The 15,392-nt window shown below is 42.9% G+C and overlaps 1 protein-coding gene across 7 annotated transcripts in view; it reads left to right on the top strand.

Moving 5' to 3' along the window:
* Window positions 1-15,392, top strand: part of dlgap4a (discs, large (Drosophila) homolog-associated protein 4a) — a 108,084-nt gene that overhangs the window by 79,914 nt on the left and 12,778 nt on the right. For 2 of the 7 annotated variants that reach the window (XM_085782513.1, XM_085782512.1), the window contains 5 exons: window positions 3,463-4,755; window positions 5,360-5,598; window positions 5,985-6,062; window positions 6,663-6,810; window positions 8,284-8,530. In XM_085782513.1, the coding sequence (XP_085638639.1) occupies window positions 3,532-4,755; window positions 5,360-5,598; window positions 5,985-6,062; window positions 6,663-6,810; window positions 8,284-8,530 (1,936 nt within the window). In that variant the 5' untranslated portion in view covers window positions 3,463-3,531. The remainder of the gene's footprint in view (window positions 1-3,462; window positions 4,756-5,359; window positions 5,599-5,984; window positions 6,063-6,662; window positions 6,811-8,283; window positions 8,531-15,392) is intronic. The other 5 variants (XM_085782514.1, XM_085782515.1, XM_085782519.1 and 2 more) reach the window with 5 other exon arrangements.

The following is a 15,392-nucleotide window of genomic DNA, read 5'->3' as shown; positions in this document are numbered from 1 at the left end:
AAAAAAATTGAATTTAACACAGAAGCGTTTGATCCAACAGAGATCTCTGTCCGGCATTGTCAGAAATAATCTCTGAATCAACCTGACCTGAACTTCTTTTCTCTATCTCCAGATACCTCATTTCATAGAGTAACAGTGAAACGATAATGGGAGAGAAAACCTGTGAGGTGAACTATTATATATCTGCTGTGGCTTGCAATGAATGAACTGACACCGTTAATGTGTTATTGAATTAAAAGGAGCTATAAAGTGATGATTTAAGTGGCGTCTTAATGCAAAAATGCAATCTGAATTATCTTCCTATTTGTAGCTAATATGTACTTCTTACTTACTTTATAACTTGCCATTTTAAATTTGCTTCATGTGTGCATTTTAAGCTGCTATTATTATATATATAATATATAACATGCAGAGCTCTCCTGAACATTTTAGCATCTTTTAACCCATTGCTTTGGTTTTCTGACTGTTACTATTATTAGTTCACTCTCACTGCAGAAGCTGTTTTAGTGAAACCAAATGTACACTAAGGAGTGAAAATAATTGTTTTATTTTCATCCTTTTTGTTCAGTCTTCTCCCCACGTTTTGTTGCATTTATTTTACATTCAGTACAAGATGTATATGTAAGATGTGTTTTGTAATGCCAGGCACAGCCAGGCCTCTCACATGGTCTTGGCCAGAGCTCGGTCCTTCTGTTTGGCTCCTCGTGTTGACTCACCTACAAAAAGCTACTGTCACATCTCATTATCCGTAATGTTTAGTGGTGGTTGTGATTCTCAGTTCACCTTCACACACACACACCAATTGACTAAATGCTTGCATGAGTTTTTTACCCTCCAAATGACCCTTTACATGGCAGGAATACGCAAACAACTGTAAGATCACCGTGTGTAACTGCTGCATAAGTGGACCGCTGCCTGCTGCAACCAATACGGCTCTTCCGTGTGTATGAGGCCATGTGAGGTCACGCAGTGCGTCGTCGCTGCCGGTGAAAGAGACGTAGCACTCCTGTCATCCAGTGATGGTGCAGTAGATAATTCCCACGGCCAGTTATTGCTTCCCTGCGGTGCGTGTGAAGCGACGGAGACACATATTTTTTTGCGAACATCACACACAGTCCAAGGATTCATTCACCTTGTAATTATGCAGGCGCCTGCTGGCCGCCGTCACACAGACAGACAGATGCACTGAACCTGTGACAGAATCACACCAACTGTGAACATTATTTCTTTCTCATCTTTTACCCCTGCGATGCTCAACACTTGACAGAGTTTTTCACTGGTGCGGTGTACGGGTGGGTGGGTGGGCGGTTAGCACATTTTATGTGTGTGTGTCAGTGTGTGTCGGCGTGTAGGTGTGTGTCAGTTCGTCAGCAGCAGCAGCAGCAGCAGCAGTGGCGCCTACGGGACGTTAACATGTGTGTCCACACAGTCAGCCCGGGCGGATGAATTACAGCAGGCTGCGCTGTTGTAAAAAAACAAAAAAAACGCTGGTGTATTTGTCAGCACACTGCTGTGCCGGAGTCCAGGAACACTGACTCAGATAAGTGGCTGCTCTCACACTGTAGAGAGTGTATGGGAGGTCAGAGAGATGTAAGAAGTGGCAAACCAACACAGAGGAATGAAAATGTGTGCAGTTAACATTCCACATTCAGCTCCCGGGCAAGATTTCATGCTTGCTGTGGGAGAGGGCTCTTACCATTGACTGATCGGTGAGTCACTCCACTGTGATACAGACAGCATCTGTTAGAGTGAATTTAATGCAGCATGGATTTGCTGCTGCGTGAATTATGAGTTTTCACAACCTTGACGCAATGTCACTGTCTGTTCACAGTGAGCTTTTAGTGAGTAAAGGCCTGTGAGATAGAAAAGAACATGAGACGCCCTAAGAATATCTCCATTTGCCTTTTTTGTGCGTTTGTGTTTCTGCATTATTCTGTTGTATACAGCTGTCAGACCGCTGCTGAGCTGCTGAGGCGCTCCGCCAGGCCACGGTGATGTTTGCCTCTATATGGCAGAGATACTATATCACACCCAGCTGATGACAAAAACAAATTAAGGACTATGTTAAGATTAATTATAGTGGTCGCACTGGAAACTGTGATACATATCGACCAGGAGGCCATATTCTAATTAGCTTTATCCGATGGAGGCAGTAAAGAAAATGGCCATTAACCGTTCATCAGAGCTGTCAGTCACTGTCAGCTCCCTGGCGATCTATTTTTACCAAGTCTTACTCACAACAAAGAGATCTATAATAATACCAGGACAGTTGGGTGAAGTTTTATCAGATTGAATTAAGCTTTTATTTCTGCTTGTATCTAATCTAGATGCAACCGAATCTCAGCTATGAAGTACTTGCCATTGCCCCACTTTTTCTGTTTTGAGTCAGCATTAGAGAAGATTTATTGTTCCCCATGGTTAGAAAGTAAAGGAATCACAGTTTATCCCACACTAAATAGATTTGAGAGGATGGCAAAGCACCAAAAAAAAGATGAGGTTTCACTTCCTGCTTTGGAACAAATAGCGCTTCTTAAACATAAAGCTCATTTACATGTATGAGTCACAGAGTCGTCGTTCTGCTGTGCATTGTCAGCAGAGCAGCTCAGGGGTTGTACATCTCTGTGATCTCTCAGATCGGAGGCCCCTGGCTATCTGGTCTCAGTTCATACACTAAACTGGAAACACTGTGAGACTAATGTGTGATTTTGTTTCATTCTTTTATCTCTTTTCACCCTCGTTGTTCTAATTTGTTCAGTGGAGACAGTGAATTGTTGCACGGTGAACCACTTAAAGCACAAACATATAGTGGCATGTACACATTTGATTGTCGAACTTCAACATTTTGATTTTGAAATACAATTGAGGATCTACATACCATGTTTATGTGTGAGTGTGTTTGCATCTGCTGCTGGTGCTCCACCTGGTGGTTTGTTGTGCTCAGCATCGTCTGGTGGGAAGTGACTGAGGAGGACAGCAGCTCTCTTCACCACTCAGCTGTTTGTGTTGTGTGCACCACACAGCAGAGAGAGTCGGTGACATCTTTTTTTTTGTTTGTTTTTAAAGCTCAACAACTGTTCTTGAAACCCAAGGACACACTGACAGAAACGGGGCTGAAACACTAATGTCTTCATTAACTTTAAGTATAGATGTGCAGCGCGCCCCCTCTGAGGCTTTATATTGTATGCAAATGACATTTTACTGTTATGCACTGTTAACTGTAATCTCTGTAAAGGGACTAACACTGGCCTCATTTTAGTGAAAACTGCTGAGAGAGTCGGCCACTAAACGAGGATGAAACCGGTTATTCCAAGAAAATAGCGAAAATGTGACAGAAATATACCCAGGAGTGTTGTTAGTTACACTTTTAAAAGTTTTATTCAGAGTGCATGCACTAAATAGCTGCACCAATTAGAAACTTGCATGTTTAATAGATTATTTCTTTGTCTTTTTTTAACTTTGCAGGATGAGCCCTCCTGGTCTGTAGACCCGTACTGACTGGAGACATGTTCTAAGGACGACGCCTCAGCCACCATGAAAGGGTTAGGAGCCAACCGCAGTCGCCACCTGTCTGACTCGTGTGAACCGGCGGGGTGCCCACAGAAACCTCTCTGCCCCTTAACCTCAGACCCTCACAGCTCCTTCCTGTTGAACCCCACCTTAAACCACTATGGCACTCTGGACCCACATCTCCACCAGTACCCTCCCACCAGCCCCACCGCCGTGACCCCCGACTGCCTGCTGCCCTTCAGCCAGATGTCCAGCAGCAGCACCTTCCCTCGTCTGCACTTCAGCTCCCAGGCCGACCAGGCCGACTGCTCCCAGGCCTGTCTGGGCGGCGGCGGCGGAGTCGGGCAGGGCGGCAGGGCGGGTACGCTATCCTCCTCCTTGTCTATGGGAATGGGCCTGGGTCTGGGCAGCCTCACCGGCGCTCCTATGATCACCAGCGGATCGGCCACCATATCCTCCGCAGCCGCAGCCAAAATGAACCGGTTACCCTCCAACCTTTTGGATCAGCTAGAGAGGCACCTGCCCCTGCAGCGCGACGGCTTCAGCACTCTGCAGTTTCACAGAGGGCGCATGTCGAAGCAGCGCAGCGAGAGTCCGGGACGCATTCGCCACCTGATGCACTCGGTGCAGAAGCTATTTGCCAAGTCCCAGTCCCTGGAAAACTCTGCGATCAAAGGCAGCCTGAACGGCCGCTCCGCCGGAGGGATGAGTGGCTCCATGTCGGGTGGCGAGGACGGTGGTAGACCGACCCGCAGGAGCAAGAGTAAAGACAGGGCTAAAACCGAGGGGCCAAAGCAGAGACCTAGGCCCAACGCACTGGGCCTCTGGAGCTCCGACGACGCCCTGGACACTGACACTACCAAAGCGGGCACTATCGCTGTAGGTTACCGCAACCCACTGAGCATGATGACTCTTGGCAGAGCGGTGTCGGACAGCCAGGCTCCTCCCAGACATATCCCACAGGGCTACAACACCATTTCTGCACATACTCTCAAAACCTCTAAAAGCAGCAGTGACCTCAAGTTCCTGGCGTGCCCGGCGACACAGGTAGGGTCCAAGGACGAGGACGGAAGAACTCGGGGAAGCAGGGACGACACGCTGGTGAAGAGGGGCTCCTGGTCCACGCTCACCCTCAGCCAGGCCAGGCAAGTGTTGCAGAAGGGCTCTGCTACAGTCAACAGGACGCTGCTTAAGTCTAAGTCATGTCACCAAGACCTGGCACAACAGTTCCTTCAGGTAGGAGGGCCAGTGAGTATTCTCCTTCATCTTCATCTTCTTTGTAAGTTTGCATGACTCTCTTTATAATTTCTCTTGAACTATTGGTTTTATTTATCCTCTGGAAAACACTCCCTGCTTTCCCCTAATAATTTGATTAGATGAACCCTTATTCTTTTTTATTATATACACTTTATTCTCATCCCAGGCACAGTTTCTTTTTAAGTATCATTGCTGCACCTGCCGAGAATCATTTGATTTGATTTGATGTGACAGTCCGGCAAAAACCATACAAACTCACATACACACTTACATACACAGGTGCATATGTTATGTTTACAATGTCAGTGAGAGCAAGAAGGTGCCCACCCGTGTCTCCCACTCAGCCTCCAGAGTGTGCATAAAACCAGTAGGCCAGAGCAGCACACTAATAAATAAATCAAATCTAGATAGTACATTTATAAATGAATTTATAAATAATACACAATCAATTGTAAAAGAAAAAAAAAGATTCAGTAGTAGAATCATACTGTAAATATAAATTTTAAGAATGTAAATTAAATCAGACAGTATAATTTAATATAATAATATATATTACGTAAAAAAAGTCTTACAACTGTGTGTTTTCATAATCTAGGTCCCACTGGGCGACTGGGCAGGAACTTTGGGTCGCGGCCGGACTAAGGGAACCGAGATCCCCTGTCGAAGGATGCGCAGTGGCAGCTATGTGAAGGCTATGGGAGACTTGGAGGACAGCGAGGACTCGGAGGGAAGCCCCAAACCGTCCCCTAAGTCCGCTGCTCGTCGCCAGAGCTACCTGAAGGCCACCCAGCACTCCCTGAGCGAGCAGCAGCAGCCGCCGCCGCCTCCACGCAAGTGAGTCCCTCAGGAAACCCACTTTGAGTTCTCACCTGTATTATCATACTCATTGTTTTTGCCATAGTTGAGTTTGTGCTCTTTTACGTCACATTCATTCAAACAGAAGTATAGGGACCGAAGGGGTATTTGCTGTTAAAATAGTGGGAAGAAGCTTTTTTTTTTTGTTCCATGTCCCTAAAGGTAGTCAGCAGGTGGCAGCATCATGTCACAAACAATTGTCTGCAAGTTCAATGAAGCTAGACCTGGAGGTAGAGATGCAGCTTTTACTGACAGAGGACAAGACATGACATGCAGTATCAACTTTTTTTTTTTTGCTTTCGCTACAAAAGCAATAGGAGGTGAAATTTTTGCCATGTGTTTTGCCCCTTCATCCACACGGACAGGCCTCGTTGCTACGCTCTCATGCGGGAGGATTATCTGTGGTCTCCTCTGCAGAGTGCATGCTCTATGCAGCATCTGAGGTCAGTGTCATCCGTAGGCAGGCAGTGTGGCCCTCCACCCAACCTCACCTGCCCCCCCACCCTCCCTCAACCACCACCACCTCCACCTCCACCACCACCACCCTCCTCCACCGTTAACGTCCAACCCTCCCAGTACTTTTCCTCTCTGCTCTCGTGCTCCATTTCTTACCTTGCAGGTACCCTGACTGTGGTGTGCTAGTGTTTTACTCTTACCTGCTTCCTCAAGCCCCATGCAAATGTTCCATGGAAATCACTCACCCTGACACACCCTGCTGCTTATAGTGCCCACACATTTTCACTAACACCAGGTATCCGTCGGGGCAAGCCAGAACAGAGGAAACATCTTTTTTTCACAGATTACTCAGAAGGTATATTTATAAAATCATATCGTGCAGTTTTACTCCCAAAGTTTCCTCTGTGCTGCTATTTTAAACCCTGGCACATATCACTATCCGCACATCTCAATTTTATTTAATTTTAAAAAATACCCAGGGGAGGGTAATTTAAAGTTTTCTCCTGGATATCATCAATTAAACACAGCCCTCACTTATTCCGGTCTCTTGACTCTTGAGAGGCTGATTATTCCTTTCACTTCCGCAGCACTCTGCCGTCCCTGAAAGAGCTGTCGACTAACCGGAGCCTCGATAACTTAGACTGCCTGGTGAGCCCGCTGGAGGCCCCCCCTCGCCACAGGAACAATGATTACAGCCAGTGCGCTGCCACACTGGGCAGAGGCTCGGCCGCTCAGGTACGTCTACTGTCACACATCACTTATCAGATGTGCTGCTGTCAGAGGGAGCATGTCACCGTTTTATTATACGGTTGGAAAAGATTATTCACTCTTGTGTGTCTGTTAAACCCAAGAGGTGTAGATTTAAGTCACGATCGACCAACTTTTCAATCACAGTATAATATAATACAAATATTAGAAATAGCTAATTAGACTGACTCCAGGGAGACAGGAAAAGAAGACTGAATAGGATCAGTGGTATCATCGTGAGGAAATGAGCAGAAAATACAAAGGCACAACTCTGAGGTTTAAGCCACTGAGAGAGAATATTTAAATACACAGTACATAATGCCTACTGAGGCCGCTGACTGAGAGGTGGTGTATGAATAAGCCAGTTGGGAGCGAGCTGGTGGAATAGAAAAGATGTTTGAGTGCATTTGCAGATTTTCAAAGTGGGACGTATGCCTCGGTGTAAAGTGGAGGAGGCTGGTTGTATATCTTCTTCAGCAGGAAGCAGAATCACACACTAATGAAAAGAGCCCGTTATGGAGAAGGAGGAGCATCAGTCTGTATTTTGTACATGGGAATTTACGCATCAATCATACGACTGAAGGATTCAGTTTCCTTTAAGATGACAGTTAGGTCAATCAGAATAAAACATGGATGGGCAGTGAAGTACAACATTTGGAGTGAGTGAGTGAGTTATATTCACGTTTATGTGCCAGTCACAGCACTTTCATATTTTCCACTAGAATGCCAAACATAAAAATAACTACTACTGGTCGTTTATACTACTATATGTCTTCTCATGGTGCTTAATCAAAGGTTTCAGATAGCGCCGGCTGTCACTGCATATTCCCATCATACAATGACAATATAAATCCTCACAACAAAGAAATACTGGCAAAAAACAAAGCTATTATGAGTAACTCAGACAATTCAGCAGGAAATATCTTTACACTGGCCCTGAACCAAGGACTGAGATTTGTCATCTCTGTATTGGCTTTCGTAATTTGATGTTGTTTTGACACCATTTAATATGTATTTTTAAAAAGCCATCACCCATGTCTATGAGGTCGTTTTTTATTCAAACTAATAGTTGAATCACCTGTATTTTTATTCATATGTATAGACAGTGGTAGAGAATAATCATCCATCTATCTGAGAGCTACAGTTACAAGATACTTTTCAGAATAAGACTTAATGTAAATTAAAACAGCTACAATATTAAAATGCTATTTACACAGTGATTAAAAAGTATTAAACATCAAATAATGTCATATATAACACAGTCTGTTTCCTGTAAATAAGTGTTTCTGTGATAGTACTCTTGTATTATTATTAAAGTAGGATTATTATCAAGGAGTTGAGTGTTTTTACATCATTATATTGGTCCTTTTTACTGAAGTTAAAGACCTGTGTGTGTACTTCCCCCACCACTGGGTATAGGCCTGGTGAATGCATGTTTCTCAGTCTGCCCTCTGCCCTCAGCGTGTGAGTCTGCACACGTTCTTTCAGGTATGTGGGCAGGGCTGTGGGCACTCGGTACCGTACTGTGACGGCGAATCGCAGGCCGTGGAGGCTCTGGATCTGCCTGCGCCGACGTGCTTCCGGTCTCGCAGCCACAGCTACCTGCGGGCGATCCAGGCGGGCTGCTCCCAGGACGAGGACACGGCCTCCGTGGACTCAGACTCACCACCACCCACCACCACAGGCTATAGCTACAGCTCCAACACCAGTGAGTACCAGTGACAGGGCAAGGTGGGACAGAGCTGCTGGAGATAGATTACAAATAGCCGAGGGGGAGGGAACACGTGCCAAATATCATCAACACATCCATTTACCCTGCTTCCCTGCATTTTGTAAGCAAATGAAAATTGGAGATAAGACACTTTTTTCTATCATTGGAATCCATCAAATATAAAAAAACAAGAATTAAAAACGTATAAAGTATATAAAGAAATGAGAAAACTCTGTGTTTTTAGATAAGAAAAATAATAATAATAATACATATTGATAATAGACAGTACAGCATATATTTGTCTTCTCTTCAGGTCAAATTTATTTCCGGTGTTGTTTCTGCATGGGTTAGTTTATTTAATTCTGGGCCAACTCTGCTGAAAGAATGTGCTGTACTTAGAAATGTGTAAAACATGAGGTGTAGAAAATAGAAAAGATATTAAAAGAATGGTTACACTTCAATCTGAATGAGGGGGTGTGGTTGTAGTTTTAACAAGGAAAGTGCAGGAGAGAGAAGGTCCCTCTTGTGAATCACTGAATAAATGAAAAAGCTTGAAGAGGAAAAAAAACTAATCACTTTTTTATGTTATCTGAACTATTGTGATCTGTAGAACTTGAAACTTTGACGCTATTTTGCTGCTATTACATTTGTGTACTTTTTTTTTTTTTTTTTACAGAAGTTCATCGTTTAGTAGTAAATGTTAGAATGTGTAACAGAGTTCACGTCTTTGTTTTCAGGGCACCATGTGTAATAATGTCTCTAACAAGTAAAGCATTACTACCATGTTTTTAGATTAAATGCTACTTTAGAGTTTGGCTTATATGAACATTAATGTAAAACACAAATGTGGAAAACATCAATCAACCAAATGATACAAACAACTCATACTAAACTAAACTCTTCTTTCTGGGATAGTCATATACGTGTTACAGTTGTGTGCAAAAGTTTGGGCAGTCCTGGGAAAATGACACATAAGTGCAAATAAGTATAAACAACCCCTGCAGCAAACAGACAATAACAATGAGCCCATCATCAAATGTTAATGCTCTTGAGGCTTGAGTGATGTCCCTCACTTGTATGTCACTTTGGATAAAAGTGTCATTTGCTGAAGGTTTGGGGCTCCATACTAAGCCATACAGCTTGCAGTTGCTTTTAATGGCAGCGAAGTGTCTTCCTGTTGGTGATTTATCACCTTTCACCCACTCTTCACCTCACCTAAGGTTCTGGGATATTTTTAGCCTGTCTGGCGCACACAGCATATTGAAGATCTCTCACAGATTTTCAATGATGAAGTCACTGAGGGCCGTTCCAAAAGAGCTCCTCCAGCTTGTTTTTTGTAGTTGTAGTAGTTGATTGTTCACCGGCTCACCGCTCTGTTGTAGAAGCCTGCTGCCTCCTTTCACCTTCACTTTTTCTAACCTAATGCATGATATTAGCTTCCACAATATGCTGATATTTCTTCCCCTTACTCCCTCCCTCTTGCACACTGCTGCTTGTACTGATTTAACTTTTTTTTTCCTTCAAATTTTTTCAGTTTATGAAATAAAAAGTAACATGGAAATTAACAATTGACGAAAGGCTCATTTTTAATGTCCATTTGCTGCAGGGGGTTGTATTGACTTTTTTCACCTCCTAAATCTGCACAACTTTTGCACACAATTGCATGTATTATTGCTTCATATTGTATGCGGTGAGATTTCATGTATGATTTATTTTATTTATTTGCTTTTACAAATGTGCATTATTACAGTACATTACAATGTATTACATAACATTATGGCATTTTCAGCTATTGCTATGCACAGTAGACCATGTGTATGGATTCCTTGCTAGACTTTTTACAATTAACAATTATCAATAGCATTAACTGTTACACAGGAAGATAATGGCTGGATTAACCTGTTATGGGGTCTCCATTAACCTCCATTACACTGCACTTTGATCACTTCCCCAGCCAAGCATTCAGAAACCAATCAATAGGGCTTAAATCATTAATTGACCAATCAGATGTTTAATTGACAGGAAATGAATCAGCCACATTTCTGAGAACTGATGAATTGTTTCTTTTTACATTTTATTTATTAGCAAACGTTCAAAACTCTCAAACCAAATTCTGATTTTAAATATAAACATTTGCTTGTTTTCGCAATTTTCTTTCATACTTATGGTGCGTTCCAGGCAACCCGTAACTCGTATTTTTCCGACCTGTTCCTATGGTTACCCGTTAGAACGTACAGTCAAACTCGTAACTTCCCACCTGTGAACTCGTACTAGATCGATCTACTCCCAGTTCCCAGTTCGTAACTCGTAACTTGCCTGGAACGCTACAAACTCGTAACTGGTGACTTGAAGTCGTGACTTACGGGTTAAAAAGCCTGCCTGGAACGCACCATTAACTCAAGATAATTTGGAGTTTTGACGAGTGATTTGACTAACAAACATCAGGAAACGATGATGGGTATATTTCACTGTTTTAGTCACTTAAAAATCTATTTTTAGTTGACACATGGGGTGGGGTGGGTGTTAAAATACAATTTAACAAATAATGACTACAATATGGATCCTTCATAATTTATATCTTAGTACTTCAGTGGTGCAAATTTATGATGACAGAAATTACATAGATCCAATAATATGCAGGAGACCCTGTTCTGGGGAGTAGATCTATATCCAGTCTTTAATATGGGATATACCGATATAATATATATATTCTTTAATCCCATTGACAAGCATTATGTTGTTTTATTTTGTGTTGCCACTGCGGTTAGATGCATTAACTGTCACACAGACTACTTATAAACGCTGTTGCCAGGTCGCTTGTGTGGCTCGTGTGAGGATCAATCCAAAAAATCACTCATCGCTCCTATATTGTAGTTTATCTTTTTGTCTAGACTTGAGTCTGTTCCCGCGGCGATTAGAGACAAAACGAAGCGCACCTACCGTGAACACATCCACAGAGAACGTTGCCCCGAGTCGTGAGCCAATCACGTCGCTCATCGGTTAGCTCGATGAGCCCAACCGTCCAATCACTGGCGAGAAGCGGCAAACGGGGAAAACGTGGACTTCCAATCCTCGTCGTCAAGGGCGTGTACTACAAATCTTTTCTTCACAGCGTCGTTGTGTATCTTACGGCAGGGACACCGTTGCCTGTTATAGTCTGCATCTCGTCTGCATTTCATGAATGAACTGAAAATAAGGATTTTCGACCCCGACCACTACACAGTAAGGGCGTTTTTCGTCGCTTTTCATTAAGTGGCCGTTATTGTTCTGACTGTCGGCTGTTGTTATTGTTGTCGGTGCTTTAGCAACGGCGAGGCTAACACGAGCTAATGGTCTGGTGGTAGGTTAGCTAGCTAACGTGGATGAAGAAAGGGGGAGAACCCCTGATATGAGTTGTTAGTAACGTGGCTGGCTGGCTGGCTGCTGCTGCTGCTGTTAGCCCGGTGGTAACGAGATAGAAAAAAGAAAAAAAAGCAAGAGTGGGAGCGTGTCTTTGTTGGCTCACTTACACCGTCTACTATGTAACGCCTCCGGCTAACGTTACTCAACGTTAAATACCCTGTGTGGTGGTAGCACAACGGGCTAAATGTAGCCGAGGCGTTAACAGCCCTAGTATGGACACGGACAGCCCAGTAACCGGCTAGCCCGGCTAACCAAACCGAACCGAACCAGTCACATTTGTGAAAGGCAGGTATATTTTCTAACAGTGGCTGATACACTGTGTAATTACAAACTACTACCAGTGGCTCTCTTGAGTATCTGCATCTTAAGTTAAAAGGGTTAGAGATGTTTAAACCATTAGTGTCACACGAATCAGTAAAACCGAGAAGAAGAAAAAAGCACAATCCTAGATGTATCTATAAATGCACTTAACCTGGTCTGTTAAGTTAGAGTATTACAGTAATTATACCAAACCATTATGTTAAAAGAGGTATCATTAGACGGTTCTTTTCTCACGTCCCAGTCTCAGCATGTGACAGTGATGTGAGCCCAGAGGCGTGGAGGAAGCTGGGAATCACCTATCAGCCCATTTACAAAGTCGAAGCTGACAGTTTAGATTACAGATTGTGATTTATTTAATCTCGTTGCTTTCTCCTGACTGGGTCAAAGTACCTTGTCAAATTTAACACGTTGTTGTCTTTTTATTGGCAGATGATAACGACTCCCAGTGTGTCTTAGTATTCCTCTTTTATATGACATAAGAGTATGAGTAGATCCAGGTAGTAATCTTGAAACCATATGAAATGCTTTCTTCTTCTTTTTTTTTTACTTCGGCTGCAGTTGCAGTTATTTCTGGCAACAATTTCATGTGTCATTTTTATTCAGTAGCCAGATACCATGTGTTCAGACCTGAGGACACAATCAATAATTTATCTGCTTCCTGCCCTGTGCAGTGCTTTGCAGTTCAGCAGTTAGGACACTACACTACTGGGCTTTTATACGGACCACCTGACACAAGAAAGATGTGCTTACAGAAAACACACAGGATCAGAGAGAAGGATCATTTTCCCGTGCTCATTCACACTATTGTTTCTGCCGATTGGGGGGGGACCACAACTCTGTATTTGGTGTTTTCTTATGCATCAGACAACTTAACGGGCCAAGAGGAGTCACCGGATATGTTGGCTTTATAACTTCATAGTAGCCACAAGGCGTGTTCATTGTATTCACCGTATTACACAAGACGTGGTGTGTCTGTGCATTGCCATGGATAGACTGTGAGTCATCCTCCACAGTATTACACACACTCTTCCTCTCACTCATTGATGAGGTAATCTCTTGACTGAATGGGCGAAGCAACTGTAATGTCACTGTAAAATCTGCAACAGACAGGCTTCCTAATGATATGTGTGTGTGGAGTTATTATTTAACATGGTTAGACAGCATAGTAAAGACATCTTGACTTCCTGAACTAATGATGTATACTGCTTGTCAGCTACTGGGGTGGAAATAAATGTTCTTGTTCTTGTGGTAGGCTACAGAGGGAATGGTCTCTTCATCCAGTTTTTCAGGAATTGCTGCTTCTCTTAGTCGAATGTGATAGTTAATTTTGAGTTTTGGTTGGCCAAACAAACAATCTAATAGTATTATCCTGGAGGTATGGAAATCTGAGTGGAATAAAAGGTATGTCAAAAATCAACTAGCATTTAATGGATAAAGAAAGTAATCATTAGTTGCAGCCGTATTTAGGTTGTTTTTAGGGTAGGTTTCAACTTCATCATGTAGTTTGATTTGTTGACCACATGACAAGAGTTGCACGTCGTCACAGCCACCCTGATGTAGACTAAAATATAAATTGCACGTGTCTAATTGCAGCCATGATGGTCTTGTTACTTTCAAGCTGAGATAATAACTCGCCTGTGTGCTTTTTTTTTTATCAATGTGATGATGATGTTGGAAAAATACATTTTCTAAAAAGTTATTGAACAGTTTTGGATCTAACGGGAATCTTAAGTCGCTCGGGTGTGCTTGCGTCAAGAAGTATCCCAGTTTCCCATCCCGAAAGGTTTGACCTCAGAGCCACATGTCTTGTGTCTTTACGTCAGCTGATTAGGTCACAACGCAGACTGCTGCCCGAGTCCAACAGGTCAGAGCCACAGGAGGTCTTAAGGATATCAGCATACAGCGGATAAGAATGAACAAACCAAGTTTCCAGCAGTGTAAAGGGTGGACTAAATGATTTGTCTCGGTTTGAATGGCTGGTCTCGGGGGAAGCTACTCTTTGCCTTTTAAAACTTTTATTACATTCACTTTTGGGATGCCACCCACAGTAGTAGTAGCCTATGTGACGGAGAAGTAGCTTGACCGTCGGTGAAATCAAAGCTGTTTGTGGTGTTGTCAGTGTCACTATGATTGTCTGTGTGTTGTGTAAGTGGTTTACTTTTTTCTGTCAGTGTGTCAGCATTGTCTACTAACTGGCAGCCTGCCTGTCTCTCTGTCTTAACAGATCATACTCTCTGTCATGATGTCTGTCCCCCCTGCCGACGGGTTTTCTTTCCATTTCTGCTCACACTTCTGAGCTTGTTTCCTATTCACGAAAATCTAAGACGTAACAACATCGGAAAACACATTTTCTTTGGTTGATATAAATCATAAATACATCAAAACAGATCAGTTATAGTCAAAAGCAGTAGCATGTAAACCAAAAGGCTTTATAATATTTTATATTAACTCGTCATTTTAATTTACACGGGGACTATATGCAGCTCTGGTGAGCAGCGCCATTAATTGGTTTTGTCATAGGAAATGGTCTCATTGAAGCTGTCTTGTTATCTAATATTACATCAAAGCTACGTACTTCTGATGCAAAATCGCTTATGCACATATAGTATATTTGTAATTTCACCAATTCCCCCCCATGAATAATGCAAACGTATGAGTAGAAATTTAGTTTTGGGTCAGTTTTTGAAGCTAATTAAACATAAGTCAATTTTCTGCTTATTTTTGAATATGCAGTATTCTGCTGATTGATGCACCTTGGGTGTTTAATCTGTTTGTCAGAAGTCATGCTCAGCCATGTGTCCTGGGCTAATCTTTCAGTCTGCAACTCCCACAGCCTGTCAGCCTGCCATACTACCTTACAATAAGACTGCTAATCTTGGACAGAGCTTCTGCTACCACCTCTTTTCATGATACTTGGCCTATGTCCAGAGTTACACAAAGGTTCATGATCCACAATAAGCTACAATTCAGTTTAAAAGCCTTGATGTGTACTTGTGCTTTTGTGTGAATTGAGCTTGGGGCTTTAGTAGAAAATGCATGTGGAACCAGACTGTCCTACCTTGCAAAGTGCACTCTGTGGCCTAATTAACACACTGTAAGATGAATTCACTCAGGAATGAGCTCAACAGTAATCAAG

The sequence above is a fragment of the Trachurus japonicus genome, chromosome 7 (genome assembly GCF_045865225.1).
Source record: "Trachurus japonicus isolate A0001 chromosome 7, Traja_1.0".
NCBI lineage: Eukaryota > Metazoa > Chordata > Actinopteri > Carangiformes > Carangidae > Trachurus > Trachurus japonicus.
The sequence above is the reverse complement of the archived record's forward strand: the minus strand, read 5'-3'. Positions and strand labels throughout refer to the sequence as shown.